Source organism: Aedes albopictus, chromosome 2 (assembly GCF_035046485.1).
Source record: "Aedes albopictus strain Foshan chromosome 2, AalbF5, whole genome shotgun sequence".
Lineage (NCBI taxonomy): Eukaryota > Metazoa > Arthropoda > Insecta > Diptera > Culicidae > Aedes > Aedes albopictus.
Genome location: NC_085137.1, coordinates 35,272,035 through 35,291,162, shown reverse-complemented (window position 1 = coordinate 35,291,162; position 19,128 = coordinate 35,272,035). Strand labels below are relative to the sequence as shown.

Genomic DNA, 19,128 nt, shown 5'->3' with positions numbered 1-19,128 from the left:
TAGCCATAACTGGTACACTAAGCCTAATTATTGTTTTAACTGAATTCTTTGGATGGTACAGTACAGTGCAGTCAAAATAGCCATCAACAAATTAGCATCGATAGAAACATGCAGTGTAGAGATGCTAAAAAAGAAGAATGCTGTGCCAATGGTAAGTAATGCTGCAGCATGTAACCCGGGACTATCTGTCAAGGTAAAACACGACCGTCTGAAAACGTACAGCGCAAGGAAGTAAAACTGTTGTGGTATTCTTTAATAACATGTATGTTCTTCCAAAAACCCTACTTCATTAACAAAAGTTTTTAGCGTCTGTAGCCTGAATCTTCACGGACAAAGACCGGAGTCTAATCACGTACGAACCTGATTTGATTAAAAGTTGGAAGAAGTACTTCGACCCTAAATAGCGCGTTAAACACAAGTATGAGGCCCCAGGGTTACGGAGGAAACAATTTCTTCAGTGTCGTAGTTGACGTGACTGAATTGACTTCCACCCTGGGGAAAGCTAAGGATGCAATTCACCAGCTCAAAAACAACACAGCAGCTATTAAATATATGGTGTTACGCCTGAACTCATCAAAATAGGCTCAGAAAATTTGGTAATCATCGGATATTATTCAATGCATTGGTACATTATTAAAACAGTTACAAATAAACTACCATTCGAATTGCAATTTATTTTTGGCGGTAGGATAAGGCGAAGACGTACAATATGCAAGGTTTCTGTCAAAAACATGTTTACTCACAGGAAGATAGCTGAATTGAAAAATCCATCACACGGAAATATTCGTCAGTTCTGTACTGATTGAGTAAATTTGTTTTTGTGATCAAAAGGGTTCAATTAGAAGAGATCGATTTCCACTGTTATGACATTATTACACTCACTTCCATACCCATGAAGACAGATGCATTAACTTGAGAATCACGACATTTCTCATTTTCAATGTAATAAAGACCGGGTTCCACAGAGCCATGAGATCAAATCACAAATGGCTGCGCTTACTAACGAGACAAAACAATAAGACTTTTCGGTATTCGGTTTCATCACAACTCAATAAAAACGGAGCATTCAGATGTTTATCACTCGGTGTGTGCCGCGCAAAGCATCGAAAACAGTCTCTCTAGCTCTAGCTACATTCTTGAGCGTCCTCGCACTACAATCAACTCAACAATGACGCAGTTGAATCATCGGGCTAATTGTTGACGCGATCTTCCGTCCGACTCGGGGCGATCGAACCCTCCCGCATTTCTAGCAGAAGCGACACGGCCAGTGGAAAAGTCGAAAAATCCTAATTTGTTTCAATTCGAGTCAATTTGTGTCGACGAAGCCGATACTCGCGTCTCGTCCGCGTCACTTGGTTGGGATGTTGGGTTGGGAGTCACGGAGGCAGAAAGTACGACGACAGCACGGCGTCCATATCGCATCACGAAGTTCGAGTGTTTTGCACATTACGTGATCTACTGCGTGGGGCAGTGGTTCTCAAAGTAGAAGGTTTCAATCTCTACCTATCGGATTGAATTTTCCGGGATTTCATCAAGATTTTTGATTTTCCATGATTAGACTTCTTTAAGATGGGCCCCTTCCGGAATTTTCCTCTTAGAGGGTTTCCGGAACTACTAGGAATTTCATCAGTGAGTATGCCGAAATTTCTTCAGATGCTTCTATTAGGTCTTAGGATTTCTTCAACAGCAGATACAGTGACCCCACAATTTATGAATCGGCAAAAATGACCACAGTTTATGGATCACTCCATTTGATCAACATGGTGATTCATAAATAGTGTACAAAAATTAAGGTGATTCATCTGTGTGGGGTCACTGTAATAATTGTCATGAGATTTTCTTCGAGTTTGTTTCGGGCTTTCTATAGAGGATTTCTACAAATTCAAGCATTTGGTTTCTGCAAAATTCTGCAAGCAGTGATTTCTGCAAATTCAAGCATAATGGTTTTTCCGAAAACCTGTCAAATCTCTTCATTGGATTTCTTGTGCTGATTCTCCTTGGATTCTCTGAAAAGTTTTCCCGGGATTGTTTCTAAAGTTTCTACCGGAATTCACATCGGAGTCTATCTTAGGATTTATCTAGGAGTTTTAACTGTTTTTTTTTCAATAGTTCTTTTCTGAAATAACCAGGAGTTACTTGCGATATTTTATTCAGAATTCCTTCCTTGATTCGTCATGGAACTCCTTCCAGAACATTTCCTGATATTTCTTCCGGAGGTTTTGCCGAAAATTTGCCTGGAGTTTATTATGAGAGATATCTTCTAATCTTACCTCCGCAGCTCCAAACTAGGAATTTCCCCCGAAGGAATGTTGAGAACGAAGGCAGGAAAGTATAGGGGACAGACAAAATGATCGGGGCAGGCATAACTTTCACTTTTCGAAAATGGTCAAATAGCTGTTACTTTTTTGAAAAATGCATCAAATATTCCTAAACTTTTACTATAAGTTGATCAATTGGATTCGGTTTAATCCGGATAAAAGTTGGCTATCGAATAATAATGACTTTTTCTAGCATCTATCTAACTTCACAATCTAGCCCGATCTTTTCCAAATTTGGACCATTGATACACAACTAGTTGATCAACTTACAGTAAAAATTTTAAAATGCTAGATGCACTTATCAAAAAGTTACAGTTGATTGACCATTTGTTGAAAAGTGAAAGTTTAGTGGATCCCGCGAGATACTTTGGGAGAAACCTCAGGAGGAACTGCAGCAGAAAATTCAGCTGAAACTCTCCGGGAGAGTTTTCTGCAGAAATACCAAGAGCAATCCTAGAAAAAAAAAACTTTTTAGCTAACTCTTAGAGCGAACTAAAGAAAAATATAACTTCTGGGAACAAGTCTATGGGAGAAACCCAAGCAACACCCATGTTATATAAAAGTTACGGCAGTGCAAGTTTTGGTTGTATAGAAGTTTATTTTACGTTATTTAAACACAATGTTGAAATTACGTCAAATAAACTTCTATACAACCAAAATTTGCGCTGTCGTAACTCTATTATAACCTGTGTGTTGCTTGGGAATGTTCATGAATGCGGTTTAGCAACCAGATATATGATACGAATATTAATATTAATATGAAGCTATCTTATCAATTTTTAGGAATTTTACATTCTCCAAAGGTACCGGATTAAGTTCAGACATTTGATTTTGTATTGTAAAGTACTGTTTTTTTTTCAGGATAAGTTTGCGTGTACTGTTAAGCTCCTTCTGTTCGATTAGAGTTTTTGGCAGAACTTGCAAAGAGATTTAACATTTGGAGAAAATCCGAATCATACACTTAGAGATGTTTCCCACAACAAGCTTTGAGCTTAATTTTGATTATTCAGTTTCAATCTTTGAGTAACTTTTAATGATATATGATTATTCTCAGAGGGATTCATAAGTAAAACTTGAAAGGATTTCTGGCAGATTTAGGCGGACAATTCTTGAAAAGTGTTTCAAAAGGTGATATGGCAGTTTCCAGTAGGGGCCGTCCATATACCACGTGGACAATTTTAGGGGAGAGGGGGTTTGAGAAAACGCTTGTCCACGGAGAAGGGGATGGGGGGTCTGTAAAATCTCCACGTGGACAGCATTGCTTCAAGAATAGAACATATTCATAAACGAAACAAATAATTTATCTTTGATGCACTTCTCTTCATAACAGATCTCAAATAGGTTTATCCAAAATACATTTTTAAGTATAATGGATTCGAAGAGATATTAGGAACCGTCATAAACACATCATTACAGTTTCAAACCGGTTCTCAAAACTTCAACAATACTATTAGATTTGTGAAATGTTGCTTGGGTGCACCTGCTGTTTTCAGTGAAGGGTGGCTTCTCTAAGAAATAAATGATGGTTTTACATTAAAAAAATAAAATTTTATCGGCTAAACTTCTTGAAAAAATATCAGAAATATTTTATTACCTATTCTTTGTCAAAAAGAATTCCGGAGTTTCATAATGATGTTCATAAAAGTTTTAAATTTCTATTAGAATTGACGTTGAAGTTCTGAGTGACTTTTTCGAAGTTTTATGTCTATTATTAAAAATACTTCAAAATTGTACGATATTTTTAGAATTGTTCAAGTTTTTCTACATTCTCACTTTTCTAAATATGTCTAATAAATGTCTAATTTTCTCTAAAATAGAACAGTTTTATAAGAATTAAGTCTTACTCTTCTGATTTTGAAACTACAATACGCACCTTCGAAATGTTGCAGCATTTCTTGAATTTCAAAAATCTTTGGTAGTTTTCCGAATGTCACCACTTTTATCATCTCAACAAAAAGTCAGACATCCGCAAAAATTTAAAAAAAATTCTCAGAGCAATAAATAAATGTTTGAAATACAAGTTTATTTCGAAAGCTATAGAATTTTTGAAATCAAAGAACAATGAGACATAATTTACAAAGAATAAACCAAATGAATTCTTTAAAAAAAAAAATAAAAAAAAATACGGTGTCACATTTTTTGTTTGTTTATAGAGAAAAAAAAATGAAATATTAATTCTGATGTCCACGTGGACATGTGGGAAGGGGGGTAGGGGTCAAGCAAAAGTCCACGCTTGTCCACGGAAAGGGAGGAGGGGGTAAAAATCACGATTTTTCTGTCCACGTGGTGTATGGATGGCCCCGTATCTGGCACAAGATCTAAATAAATTTCTGGAGGAATCTAAAAAAATAAGTTTGAGAGATTCCTGAAAATAATGAAATGATTTTGAAAAACATACTTTAACAATTTTTGACTGGAAGGATTTTTTTAGAGTTTTAAATGCCTCAACAGTGATTTTTCATTAGGTCTTAACTCACTTGATTCATCTTAGTCGATTCTCTTTTTCGGTTATAGATTGATCAAGACAAACTTAATCATTATTCTTCTTGTTTCTACAGCATGATGAGGCCGTCCCCGACGGATTTTAATAAAAAAAAAATCTCTGGAAAACTTAACACCTTCCGCATGAATACAACGAGAGAATTAAAATTCATAATGTCAGTTAGACCCTATAGAGAAAATCATTAGCGATGTGTTTTAAAACAGGTGTAATTTGGATTTGAAACCACTAGGTTCTTGTAGTAATTTTGAAATTTGGATAGTAATTACTGATAGAATCTCGTAGCTTCAAGCAAAAAAAAAAATAATCAAGTGAAATATAGGCTAAACACTAATGAGAATATTCTTGCTAAACTGCTTAAAGCAACTTAAAGTTTTTCCTTTGTGCATTTATAAAAAAGTTACTCCAAATTTTCTCCCAAGAAATGCCTTTAAGCTTCCTCTTGGAAATTCCCTTCTATATGGAAATTGTATCTCAAGAATCTGCTGGAAATACTTTTCGAAAATATTGGCAAAATATAGCCTTCAGCAATTTGTTAAACAGTTTCTTAAATTTGCTCGATTTGTTTAAATTGTTTTAAAAATTGTAATATTTTAGCGAGAATATCCCCTACTGAAAGTATTTTAAAAAGAAATTCTAAGGATTTACATCCACTATTGTAATGCTTCTTTGAGGGGTCGTCTACCCGGAAAAACTTGTAAAATCTGAAATTATTAGAGAATTTCACTCCACCCATGATAATTAACAAAAAGTAAAAATTATTGATTATTAATTTTAATAGAAAACAATAACTTGAAATTGTCAATTTTCGTAATATTTGTGATTGTTGTTCCCTTTTTTTGACAAATAAGTTATGACTGGCAACAACCCAAGTAATAGTGATCTAATGTCCTAGATTCTTCTCATTTTTTTTTTTTTTTATGAAACGGATTTACAATTTTAGATGAATTACAAAATTGATATCATAAAGTATTTTCTGGTGAAACACGAAAATCTTCTGCAAAAATGTCAAAAATGACTTTTAGGCTGCATTCAGAGTAACATTTCTGAAGAATTATTTTTATAAAATTTGGGAAGATGATAAAACTATAGTAAACAATTTGAGAGAATTTCAGAATTTTCGAAATAGTTGATAAAATTGAGAAATTTCTTCAAAAAACTTCCATTTGACTGCATTTGAGTTCTCCTCCAGGGAAGCTATGATTACTGCAGGAACTACAGCCACCAGTGCAGAGAGCCTTTTCTTTTTTATCTTTCATCGATAAACACAAGAAAAGGCGAAACTTTGCAAGTCCCCCAGAAGAGGAGGATGAGTCTCTTGCTCGTGTTTGATTGGGAGAGTGAGTAAGAAAAGTGGCTCCCAACGCTAGTAATTATTGCAAAAATTCTTCCAAAAATATTCCAAAAGAAATTCTTACATGATTTTTAGAAGATATCTCCAGAGAAATCTCAAAAGGAACTTCTATAGGAATCCTTAGAAAACTCTTTCAAATCAAAGGAATGATCTGTAAAGTAATTTATGCAGAAACCTCTGAAGCAATCCCAACAAAAATGTTTAGACATCAGAGGAATCACATCGGGCATTTTTTCAGGATTTCTACAAATATTACTCTAGGCATGCCTTCAGAAATGACTGATAGGATTTTTTAGAAATTCCTGCTGGAATTGCTGAATAAATACTATAAAGGATTCCTCCATGAATTCCTCCAGGAATTTTTCATAGAGTTCCCGCAAAAGTTCCCTCAAAGATTTCTCCAAGGATACTTTCAGATAATCAAAGATTTTCCCAAGGATTACTCCATCAATTCTTGTTGAGATTAGGGATTTTTTTTTATTACCGTACGGGTTTGGGCCGAAGAGTCTCAGATTTTCATGAAACTTTTTCAACAGGCAGGGCTCATGGATATACGAACAAAAAAAATTGAGGAAAATTCAGGGTCGCCTATTTTCCCGGAAAACTCAGGTGGAAATTTTTTGTTTTCCCCTGACACTACTTACTTTGAAAAATCATAACTCAAGAATGAAGCATAGTAGAAACAAAGTTTTTTTTTAGAAAATAAAAGCAAATTTTCTCAGAAATCCAAGAAAAAAATATGAACTGGAAAAAGTTTTCCACAAAATGTTCCACTATTGATAAAATTTGTAAAGAAAAGCAAGAAAAACAATGCCCGAACTCGTGTAAAATTTTCGAAAAAATCTTTTTTTTTCATAAACTTTAATCGCTGAAATTTTTTTAATGCACTTTTTTTTTCGTTTTTGAGTTATGGCCAACTTTGTTGAATAATGTCCAAATGTGCCATAGAAGCCTTTTCTTTGAAAAATCATAACTCAAGAACGAAACATCGTAGAAACAAAGTTTTTCTATGAAAATGAAAGCAAATTTTCTCGGGTATCCAAAAAAATATCAAATGGAAAAAGTTTTCCACAAAATTTTTCACCGTTAATAGAAAGATAATAAATAGAAAGTTAAGAATAGAAAGTTAATAAAGATAAGCCGGAAAAACTATGTAAGAACTCGTGGAAAATTTAAAAAAAATATTTTTAAGAAGGTAATTTCATAAGCTTTGATCGCTGAAATTTTTGGAATGCACTTAGTTTTCGTTCCTTAGTTATGGCAAATTTTGTGAAAAATGACCATATAATGTAGGCTTACATGGTCATTTTCACATAATTGACCATAACTCAGTAACGAAAAAAGGTACATTCCAAAAATTTCAGCGATTAAACCCTTCAAAAATAATTTTTCGAAAATTTTCCACGTGTTCGGGCATAGTTTTTCCGGCTTTTCTTTACGAATTTTCTCAACTGTAGAAAATTTTGTGGGGAACTTTTTCCAGTTCTTATTTTTTTTTTGGATTTCTGAGAAAATTTGCTTTCATTTTCTAAGAAAAACTTTGATTCCACGATACTTCGTTCTTGAGTTATGATTTTTCAAAATCAGGGGATGTGTGAAATTCCACCTGAGTTTTCCAGGAAAATAGGCGACCCTGAATTTTGCTCAATTTTTTTTTTGTTCATATACCCATGAGCCCTGCCTGTTGAAGAAGTTTCATGACAATCTGAGACCCTTCGGCCCAATTTGTACGATAATAAAAAAAAAAATGCCCATTACTCCCAAAATTTCTGCAACGATTTGTCCAAGAATTCTTCTGGCATTACTACTAGAAATTCTTGTATGAATTCCTCCAGTAATTCCTGCTGTAATTTTTGTTTAGTATTTATTTTTTAATTGTAAGAAGTTTTCGAAGGTAGAGCTTCAAGAGGATTCCTACGAGGAATTCTAGGACTCTAGGAGGAATATTCAAAGGAGCGACAGCAGTGACCGAATTCCGGCGCACTTTTTCTTCGAAGAGAAGAAATTTTCTTCCATTGCCTACCAGCAAGAAAATTTTCTTCTCTTCGAAGAAAAAGTGCGCCGGAATTCGCTTACAGGTATCCCTAGAGAAATTCCAAAAGAAATTACTGGAGAAGTTTTTTTGGGACATCCTCAAGAAATTCGTAGTATTCCGTCATTAACTCCTTTCATTTTTGCTGATATTTCTCAAACATTCTGAAATAGCACTTCTGCAGTTATTGCTCTTATGAGTCTGCCAGCCATTCCTGGAGGAATTCAGGCAAGAATTTCTTGAAGAATCCCAGCCACAATTCTTGGAGGATTCCCACAACGAATCCAAGCATTATTCTAGGAGAAATTTTAACAGAAACTCTCAAAAGCACCTGAAGAAGGTTTAAAGAAACAATATGAAGAGAAACTCTTGGTGATATCCTTAGGGGAGTTCTGATGGCATTTCTGGGAGAAGTTCTGGAGGAATCCATGGAAAAGTTACAACAGGGATTGCTGAACCCCATCTAGAATAATTGAAGGAATCCCATAAAGAATTTTAAGAGGAAATCTCAGAGGAATTCGTAGATAAATTTCAATGGGAATTCCAGGAGGAAAACTTGGGAAAATCATTGGTGAAACCACAGGATTTTTTGAAGCCAAACAAAGCAGACATTCTTGGGGAATTTCCTAGAGAAGTTTGTGAAGAATGTTTTAAAAAAAAGTCCTGTACAAATAACAGACGTAATTTCTCCAAGAGCCCCAGCGGACATTCCAAGAGTAGAGAATTACAAAGAGATTCCTTTCTCTTTGAGAAAGATGAGAAAGATTTTAATCAAAGATGAAAGGAAATCACTCAAAGGGGTTCTCCCTCTTTCAAAATTTAAAGTTGAAATAAATAATGAAAATAATAATAATAAAGAGACATTCCTGAAGGAAGTGTTTGAGAAATCTGCGGCAAAACGCCGAAAAGAACTCTGGAAGGAATCCACGGAGGGTACTTTGGAGAATCCCCCTGGAGCTCTTTCAAAAATCCCTGATGGGAAATTTTTGATTAGATTGCTCCAAAGGTTTTTCCAAGTATTCCTCTACAAATCCGTCCTGTGATCCCTTCAAAGATTGCTGTAGAAATTTCTCTCGTGATTTTTTTCCATTAGATTCCGACTTAAGGAATTTATTTTGGAATACCAGAAGGATTTCCTGCTAGGATTCTTTCAGATATAAAAAGGCAGATTTCTTGAGTAACTCTTGCTGTGATTTCTTAAACAATTTTAGATGGGATGTTGTCAGTTATCGATCTTAGGAGTCTTTCAAGCGTTTCTGAACATTTTCTGAAAGGAATCCCCACAAAAATTATAAAAATTATCAGAAACATTCTAAAAAATTAAAATTCTGGACGAATCCTTGTAGAAATCTCAGCTGTTATTGCATTCTAGTGTCAATTTCTGGAAGAGTCCCGTGATTCCTCCAGGGAAGTCTCCAAGGACTCCACCAGGGTTTTTTTTTTAATATTTCTTTTTGAGATGCAGGCTCTATTTCACTTGGTTCGTAATTACAATAAAAATGCAGATGGAGGAGTTTTAATCCCAAAGAACAACTTTGTAGAACTCACGAAAATCCCCAAAAATCCAAGTAAATGCTACAACGAATATTAAGGTAATAGTTTGTTAGGAAAACTTTCCAACAATATATCTTTCTGCTATTTTGCAACAGACTATTATACTCTTCATTTATGAAAAACGTGAATTTCTATCGCAGTTTTAGGTGCTGAAAATTCCAAAATAAAGAGTTAAGTAGGGATACTAGAGGGTTTTATCGTCAGGTTTGTTCTCTTCGTCATAGGGGGAGTTTTCGTGGGCCGAACTGCCTGAAACTTAGGTATATAACTCAGCTTGGTTGGGAAGAATTTGAGGCGAATTCTGAATTCAACAGGTTCCAAATAAGAAAAACCCCATGACGAAGAAAACAAACCTGTCGAAAATACGTATGTTAAGGACAAACGTCTTGAAATCCCGCTTCAACAGTGCATCAGAACTTCAGACGCACAAATCTCATGTAGCAAGCTTCAAACAACAGTGAATTTTATTATTCTGTTCTTGCTCACTTGCAATAAGCTTTAAATAAAAAGCTCAGGAGCACTGGTTTTGTTTACGAAGAGATTTGTGCTTTCGAAATCGTGAGTAGGTGCCAAAGTCGGTCATTGTGACGGCCATTTTGGGATTCTAACAACTCTGTCCTTAAATTTATATAGTTATACCACATAATACCATTATAATCAAAGGTGAGACTGCAAAAAAATAGCTGAGAACCACTGAGTTCGACACTAGTTTTGTTCAAACGGTTATGGATAGTGTTTCCTCCACCTTTCTAAACTTCCGGCTAGCTGAAACTTCAGAGATCGCGTCATTCGTAAACATTCGCAGAATTGAGAGCTTCTGATAATTCTTTGGTTAACACAAGTTTCAAAGCAAACATCAAATCATCACGTTTTGATATTGAACCGAATTTGCAATCCTAGATCCATCCCATTTTTGGATACCGCAATAAACTAGTTACCAATGATATTGATTGAAATTTGTACCATTCAGAAAAAAAAACGACATAAGCCACATCGCACATCCCCACGGCGACGGCTTCGATCGACACGCTCTGCCAGCAGCCAAGCGACATGATGCGTCATATTGGACGAGTCAATTAGCGCAGCGGCGATACATTTTAGAGCTCTTTGGAGGTGGAAATTTTGCCCGCGGTCAGCCCCTAAGCCCGTGTTTAGTAGCGTTTGCAGTTGTTTCTAGGTTTTACTTACTCGCTCCTTGACCGGTCCGTCCACGTTCGGGACGATCTTGGAGGTCTTTCGCATGAGCACCGACGATCCATTGCCCATTGGTCCGAGGATGCCCGACTGGATGAAGAATTCCTGCGCCGAACGGGGTAAGGCCGATGGCGGGGTCGATGCGATTGGTGAACCCGGAGTTGGGGAACTTAGTACCCGGCCAAAGTGCTGTAGCAAGGATGGTGGGCTTTTCGGACTGCTGTCGGAGCTATTGCAGGTATTATTGCTAGAATTGTCACTATCACATGCACTATCACTGCAGCATTGGACGATGGTGTCCTTTCGGATACTGATATCCTCCAACTGAACGTCACTTTCACTGGTGGTCTCTTCTTGTTGCTTCGTCAGAGAATGCTCTGGGACCTCCTGATCACTAACGGCCTTGATGCCTGCATATTTGAGCGAAAGTTTTTGAATATTGATATTGCTAAAGGAGTCCCTTTGGGGTTCTGTATTTGCACTAAACGATATGTAGGAGTCCTGTGAACTGGTGAACTCTTCACTACTTCGGCGGATTCCTTGCTCTTCCTCTTCGGTAAATTCGTCTACGCTGGAAGATGCGGAATGGTTGTGCACTAAAGATCGTCCGAGCGAGTCTACGCTACTTCCGGAAGGGGACAACCCCGGGTAGCTCCTGGAGCTTTTCTTCAGAAGTGGCCTTCTCGGTGATGGAATGCTAATGGAGGGTGTCTTCCCCTCCTGGCTAAGCCCGTTGATTCTAGGACTGAGCTTCTTGAGCACAAACTCCGGATGGAAAGCGTAATCGGCCTTGAAGTTCGGCGTCGACAACCGCTTGGAATGTGTCGAGTGAAGAATTTCGAATTCTCCGGATTGCGCCGAAGTGATCAAGGCTCGCGTTGGTGACTCGCTCAAATTGTTGGCGTACTTGTTCTGATCGGTGAACACGGTTGGCGTGTCCGGATGGGCAAACGCGTGCAAAACCTTAATCTTCCGGAAGTCCTTCTCCGAGGTCGAAATGGGCCTAGTGCTGTGATGATGACTGTGCCTCTGGCTGCCCTCTTCGGTGCCCTTGGCCGCCCCGTCCGCTCCTGTGCCGGCTTGAGGCGATCCACCAGTTGGGACCCCGTTACTACAGCTACACTTCACGTACAAACTGCCACAAGTGTTCGATTTGCGGAACCACGCGCGTAATCCCGGTTGTCGCTTCGACGGCTGCGATGGCTGAGTGTGAACTGATTTTTCGTTTTGGGACGTCTCGTCTCGCACCTCGAGAGGAACGGCGGCGGCCGTGGCCATCGTCATCGCGGTCGCCATCGGTGCTAGTGGATGTATTAGTGCTGCTGCGGCGGCGGCCACCGACGACGTCGTCATCGTCCCTGTCGGCGTCGTCGTCGCATTCGTCTTTGGACCACCATTATCACTTATTTGTGTATTTTCATTCTTAATAGTCGCCATATTCCGGTGGCGGGCGGGTTGTGCTGTTGTGTAAATCAGATCGCCACTTTTACGCCCTTTCAAGTGCTTCTTGGCTTCGCACCTACCGACAAGAGTGAGCTGCTTCTGTGTGAGCTTTTGGTCGGAGGGGTGCTTTGTGACCTGAATCTACGATTTTGTTTTCGGGGGTGGATATTTAATGTCCTTGCTTCCGTGGCACGATGACGACTATGTTTTGGTCTAGATTATCGTGACGAGTGCGGTTTGTTGGTTGGTGTAGGTCTGAATCTAGAGCACCACTAGAATGGAGTGGGTTCCTGTAAGTAGGCAACAAAATCAAAGAGAAGGGGTTAGTGTAAGGTGGACAAGTGGAATATTTAGATTTTATTGAAGGGGAAAATAACGACTTTATTCATTACAAACGTCTAAAGCACCTATGCATAGCTAGGGTTGCTCAAAGAGTGAAAAAATAATGAATATGTTCATAAATAAATGAATAAATACAGGGGATGGCCAAAATGTTTGGGATAGGCAACTTTATTTTCTCTCACAAAAAATTTCAACATGCTATAACTTTTTATAGAGTGCATCAAAAATTCTCAAATTTTGACTGTTTGTCAAGCTATTATATGTGCATCATTGGTACAAATTTGGGCCCGATTGATCAATATTTCGCAAAGTTAGAACCGTTCGGGTAAAACACCTTTTTTTAGACAACTCATTTTTGAGCTGTCATATCTCGGAAACCAGTGGACCGAATTGAATGAAATTTTGAACGTACACTAACAATATGTAAATGCTTCACAAACTATTAAAACAAAGGTACTTTTTAAACGTTGAAAAAAGTTATCATGGATTGACACTTTTTTGACTTTTCTCGAAAAAATGTAATTTTTTTACATCAATGTCAATAAATTTTAGTATTGATATCCAAAGATTTTCCACTTCTGTTCTCAAATTATCTCTAATCAGACATATTAGAACCTATTTAGATTGAAGGAAGAACACATTTGAGCGATTCCAAGCAACAGCATCAAAATTAAGGAAATTTTTTAATTCATGATTTTCTATTGAACTGAAACTTTGCACAGTTTTTCAGTTCCATCTAAATCGCCATTTTCCGATATCAAATTTTTAATTTGAATCACGACTAACTTTTCAAAAGGGTGTATGTGAAAATGGTTCAAAAATATTCAAAAATCTGCACAGCCAAAATGGTTCGTTCGATTGCTATGAATTTTTCAGCAAAGTTAGATAACTAAATGGTGATTCCTTAGAAAATATACACTGTGAAAAAAAATCTTTTTTAACATTTAAAAATATAATTTTTGTCACAAAAACTCAAATATCTCAAAACCCTATCTTTTTACCAACGTAATTTTTTAGTTAAGACGGTCCATTCGATTAGCAATCTACCATAAAAATTTGGTGATGGTAAACTAATAAACAAAAAAGTTATAACATTTCAAACATTTCACAATTTTCACATTTGGTAAATATTTTTTTCTGTGTAAATTATTTCGGTCAGAAATCGCAGTTTGATGCTGATTTTATTGTTCAGCAAAGTTAGATAACTAAATGGTGATTCCTAAGAAAATATACACTGTGAAAAAAAAATCTTTTTTTAACATAAAAAATAACATTTTTGTCACAAAAACTCAAATATCTCAAAACCCTATCTTTTTACCAACGTAATTTTTTAGGGAAAACGGTCCATTGTATTAGCAATCTACCATAAAAATTTGGTGATGATAAACTAATAAACAAAAAAGTTATGACAATTCAAACATTTCACAATTTTCACATTTAGTAATAATTTTTTTTTAGTGTAAATTATTTCGGCCGGAAATCGCAGTTTGATGCTGATTTTATTGTTAATGGCCTTGCGTGAGTTAAACAAGCTGTTTTTATTATGTATTATGTATATTATATGTACAGTAATGTTCCGATTTTATCACGCCCTCCGCGCATTAGTCGTTTATTCATTGATTTGCTGTTACATTTGTGGACAAGTGTTTTCCCCCTTCTTCAAGATGAATGTTGAAAGCGTGTTTTGCAACGTTAAACATATTGAAATGGGTATAGATGTTGAAGTATATTTCAAAGCATTTTTGAAAAGGGGCCTGATTAAATTGTTTAAACAGATGTCGCTGATGGTACGGTGGCATGACTCTCTGCACTTAGCACTTCTGGCAATTTCTCAGTTGTTGTCGTTTTCGAACTTCCTGCGCCCTGCTTTACCGATGATATACAGATGGCTCGTTTGTCAAAGTCTAGACGGCAGGACGTGCAAATGCGTAAATTTGTATTCAATGTGGACATTTGGGCATAACCAGTCTCTTTCAGTTTATCTATGGTGCTTTCGGTGAGATTTCGTAACTCTTTTGAACATTTTTGTTTTCATCAAACGGTCTACAAGAGAGCGTTGAGTTGAAGACCTTTAAGAAAGCGACTGTTCATGTTGTTCGTTAGATTATAATAAACAAAATCACTTATTAGTTTTAACTGACTAGTTTGGTGTTGTTTGCTTCACGGAAAAAACAGATTACCTAAAAATACGTTAAAAGAACGAAAAGAAAAAAGAAATTACTATAAAATTTTTAATATCCATAGCGGTAGTATTATTTTGCTTTTTCGTGAGCATTGTCATGGTATGTATACAGACAAACAAACGTAACACTGACGGAATTTTCATTGATCACGCCTTTAACGATCATTTTGAATCTTGGTTGTGGCTTTCATAACCAGAAGAGTGCCCCTCGTTTTTCTTTGCGTTTGACGTTTCACACTAGCGCCTTCTGATGACGTTATTGCACAACGCAGTGTTTCGTGAAACATTTCCACCAGGTGGTGGTAGTGTGAACTGGGCGATGGATTTTGACGAAAATTGTTCTAGGCATTTCGTCTGTTTGTCTGTGGTATGTACCTCTCATGCATTTGTTGTTGTTGAAGTTACTCGCATTCTTCCGATCATGAAGTCTGTTCTCTAAGAGGTATTTTTTTTTTGCAGATCAACTAGACGTATACGCGTAAATATAAAACTTTTATTATGCAGCTTTCGTCTTAAAAATAAGTTTAATTCCATTTTTCTTATGATCAACAGTTTTTCAACACTATCAAGGGATTTTTTCACCAGTCACGTACAATAAAAAGAATGACACTCTCAATATTTTTGATCACAACACTGGATCGCGTCTAAGTTTCAAATAGATACTATAGTTATTATGAATTATCAAACAAAAATATCATGAAAACAACTTGTTTGATTCAGGCGGTAGCCTTTACAATAAAATCAGCATCAAAATATAATTTTCGAAATAATTTACACAGAAAAAAATTTTTTTTTGTTACTCAATGTAAAAATTGTGAAATGTTTGAAATGTCATTACTTTTTTGTTTATCAGTTTACCATCACCAAAATTTTATGGTAGATAGCTGATATAATGGGCCATTTTCCCTAAAAAATTGACGTTGGTAAAAAGATAGGGTTTTGAGATATTTGAGTTTTTGTGACAAAAATCATATTTTTTTTAAAGTTTAAAAAGAAATTTTTTACAGTGTATATTTTCTAAGGAATCATCATTTAGTTATCTAACTTTGCTGAAAAATTCATAACAATCGAACAATCCGTTTTTGCTGTACAGCTTTTAGAATATTTTTGAACTATTTTCGCATACACCCTTTTGAAAAGTTAGTCGTGAGTGAATATGAAGGTTTGATATCGAAAAATGGCGATCTAGATGAAATTGAAAAATTGTGCAAAGTTTCAGATATTTTTGAAATGGTCACTCAGGATCGACTGACATGACTCCGTGGAATTCCTCATTTAATAATGTTTGTGTAGTATTGTAAATTTTACTTATTTTCCTCTATATGGGTAAAAATTTCAACCCGATATAACTTAATTCGCCGTGAGAAAATATTACATTTTATAACGTCGTATTAAGTATCAATATATTGTTGATAAACGATAAAAAATTCATTCAATTCGGTTCACTGGTTTCCGAGATATGACAGCTCAAAACTGAGTTGTCTAAAAAATAGTGTTTTACGCGAACGGTTCTAACTTCGCGAAAAATTAATCAATCGAGCCCAAATTTGTACCAATGATGTACACATGATAGGTTGACAAACAGTCAAAATTTGAGATTTTTTGATGCACTCTATGAAAAGTTACAGCATGTTGATTTTTTTTGTGGGAGAAAAAAAGTTGCCTATCCCAAACATTTTGGCCATCCCCTGTATATAAATGAAAATGAAGATTCGTTTTAATATTAAGAAGTGTGGTAGGGTTTTTATCTAATATTCGTCTTCCTAAGCACCGAACAATAATGATCGAGTCAATTCTTGCACCTGCAAGAATATATGATATGCAATATATGATCATGATGCAAACTAGAATTATGGTGTCAAACGCAATAAGAATTCTCAAGAAGGGGTTTCAACATGCTGTGGTGCTAACATCGCCTAGTACTTCATATTGGGATTCTGGAGAAGGCTTTGGATGGTGATGATTCCAAGGCAATGCTAAACTTTAATATGAAGTAATTTTCTCGACTCTTATAAAATTTTATGAACGTATCAAATACAATGGAAAAAAATCGAGTAAATTATCAATTATACATTATCCATTGCACGTTGTGAAACAATTTCAATCTTGGACAATTAGTGATGCTAGAATTAGAGAAGACTCCACAGATAAGGTCAGAATTCCTAGATAGAAAATTTCGATCGGAATCCTTGTTGCAATCTACAGAGATTCCTCTATGCATTTCTTCAGAAAATCCTAAAGGAATTTCTCCCGGAACCCTTCCTGGAATTCCTCTAGGAATTCGTCGAAGAATTCCGGCAGGAATTCCTCAAGGGTATGCTCCACGGAATCCTCCAGGAATTTCTCCAGGTTTTTTTTCCAGGTATTTCTTCAGGAATTCCTCCAGAAAATCTTCCAGAAATTCCTCAAAAAAACCTCCAGAAATTCCTTCAGAAATTCCTCGAAGTGCTCCTCCAGAGATTCCTCCAGTAATTTCTCTGGGAAGCCTCATATATTTCTCCAGAAATGCCTCAAATAATTCTTCCAGTAAGTACTCCAGGAATTCCTCCAAAATTTCTTCTTGGAATTTATTCCAGGAAAAATCAACTAAGAATGTCTGCCAGAATTTCCCAATATTTCCGTCAGGGATTTCACCAGGAATCGCTCCATGGATTCCTCCATAAAATCCAAAAGGAATTACTCACGCCTGTCTTTCAGGAATTCCTCCACGGATTCCTCCAGAAAATAATCTAGGAAATTTTCAACGAATTCCTTCAGGAATTCCACCAGGGATTCATTCATAAATTCCTGAGAAAGTTCTAGTAACATTCCTTCAGAAATTCCTCCAGAAATTCTTTCAGAACATTCTCTAAGAAGAACTCTAGAAATCCCTCTAGGAATTGCTCCTGAAACTCTTCCAGGAATTCCTTCCGGGATTCCTCCAGGAAATTCTCTAGGAACTTCTGCTAGAATTTTTCCAGAGAATCCGAAAGAAATGTCTCCCTGAACTCTTCCAAGAATTCCTCCAGGAATTCCTCGAGGAGTTCCGCGAGAAATTCCTCCAGGGAATCCTTCACGGATTGCTCCAGGAATTTCTCCAGGAATTTCTTCCGGATTTCCTCCAGGGATTCATTAATAATTTTCTTTAGAAATTCCTCAAAAAGATTTTCTAGACATTCCTCAAAGAATTCTTCAGATATTCTTCGAGGAGTTGCTTCAGACATTCCTCCAGAAATTTCTCCAGGAAGCCTCATATATTTATCCAGAAATTCCTCAAATAATTCCTCCAGTAAATACTTTGAGAATTCCTCCAGAGATTTCTCTTGAATTTTTTTTTCAAGGAACTATTCTTTTAGGAATGTCTGCTATAATTTCTCCAATATTTCCTCCAGAAAATCCTCTAGGAGGTTCTGCCAGAATTTATACAGAAAATCCTAAAGGAATGTCTTCCGGAACTTTTCCAAGAATTTCTCCAGGAATACCTCCATGGATTCCTCCAGGATTTTTCCAGGAATCTCTCAAGGATTTCTCCACATAATTTTAAATCAATTTCTCACCGAACTTTTCTAGGAATTCCTCCATGGAATCCTCCAGAAAAACCTCCAGGAATTCCTCCAGGGGTTGCTACAGGAATTCCTCCAGAAAATTCTTTAGGAATTTTTGCCAGATTTCTTCCAATATTTTCGCCAGAGATTCTTCCAGGACTTCCCTCACGAAGGAATCAGAAAAACCTAAAGAAATTTCTCTCAAAACTTTTTCTGTAATTCCTCTAAGAATTACTCGAAGAAATTTCCTCTACCTACAGATTTCTCCATGGAATCCTCCAAGAATTTATCCAGGAATTTCTTCGGGAATTCCTTCAGGGATTTATCCATGAGTTTCTCCAGAAATTTTTCAAAACATTGTCTCAGAAATACCTCGAGAGTTCATCCAGACATTCCTCCAGGAAACTTTAAATTATTGTCCATAAATTCTTTAAAGATTTCCTCCAGGAATCTCTAATTATTCCTCCAAGAATTCATCGATGAATTCCTCGAAACATTTCTTCAGTAATATCTCCAGAAATACCTTCCGGACTGCGAACAGGGATTCCTCCAGGAATTTCTCCAGGGATTCATTAAGGAATTCTTGAGGTATTCCTCCAGAAAACCCTCCAGGAATTTCTCCAGGACTTTTTCCAGGGAGCCTAAAATATTTCTCCAAAAATACTTCAAAGAATTCCCTCGGAAA

General features: G+C 36.4%; 1 protein-coding gene across 2 annotated transcripts in view; it reads right to left on the bottom strand.

The window, feature by feature from the left end:
- The window catches only part of LOC109621380 (cGMP-dependent protein kinase, isozyme 1), a 143,848-nt gene that overhangs the window by 45,574 nt on the left and 79,146 nt on the right, over window positions 1-19,128 (bottom strand). For both annotated transcript variants that reach the window (XM_062849464.1, XM_062849465.1), the window contains exon 3: window positions 10,947-12,685. In XM_062849464.1, the coding sequence (XP_062705448.1) occupies window positions 10,947-12,389 (1,443 nt within the window). In that variant the 5' untranslated portion in view covers window positions 12,390-12,685. The remainder of the gene's footprint in view (window positions 1-10,946; window positions 12,686-19,128) is intronic.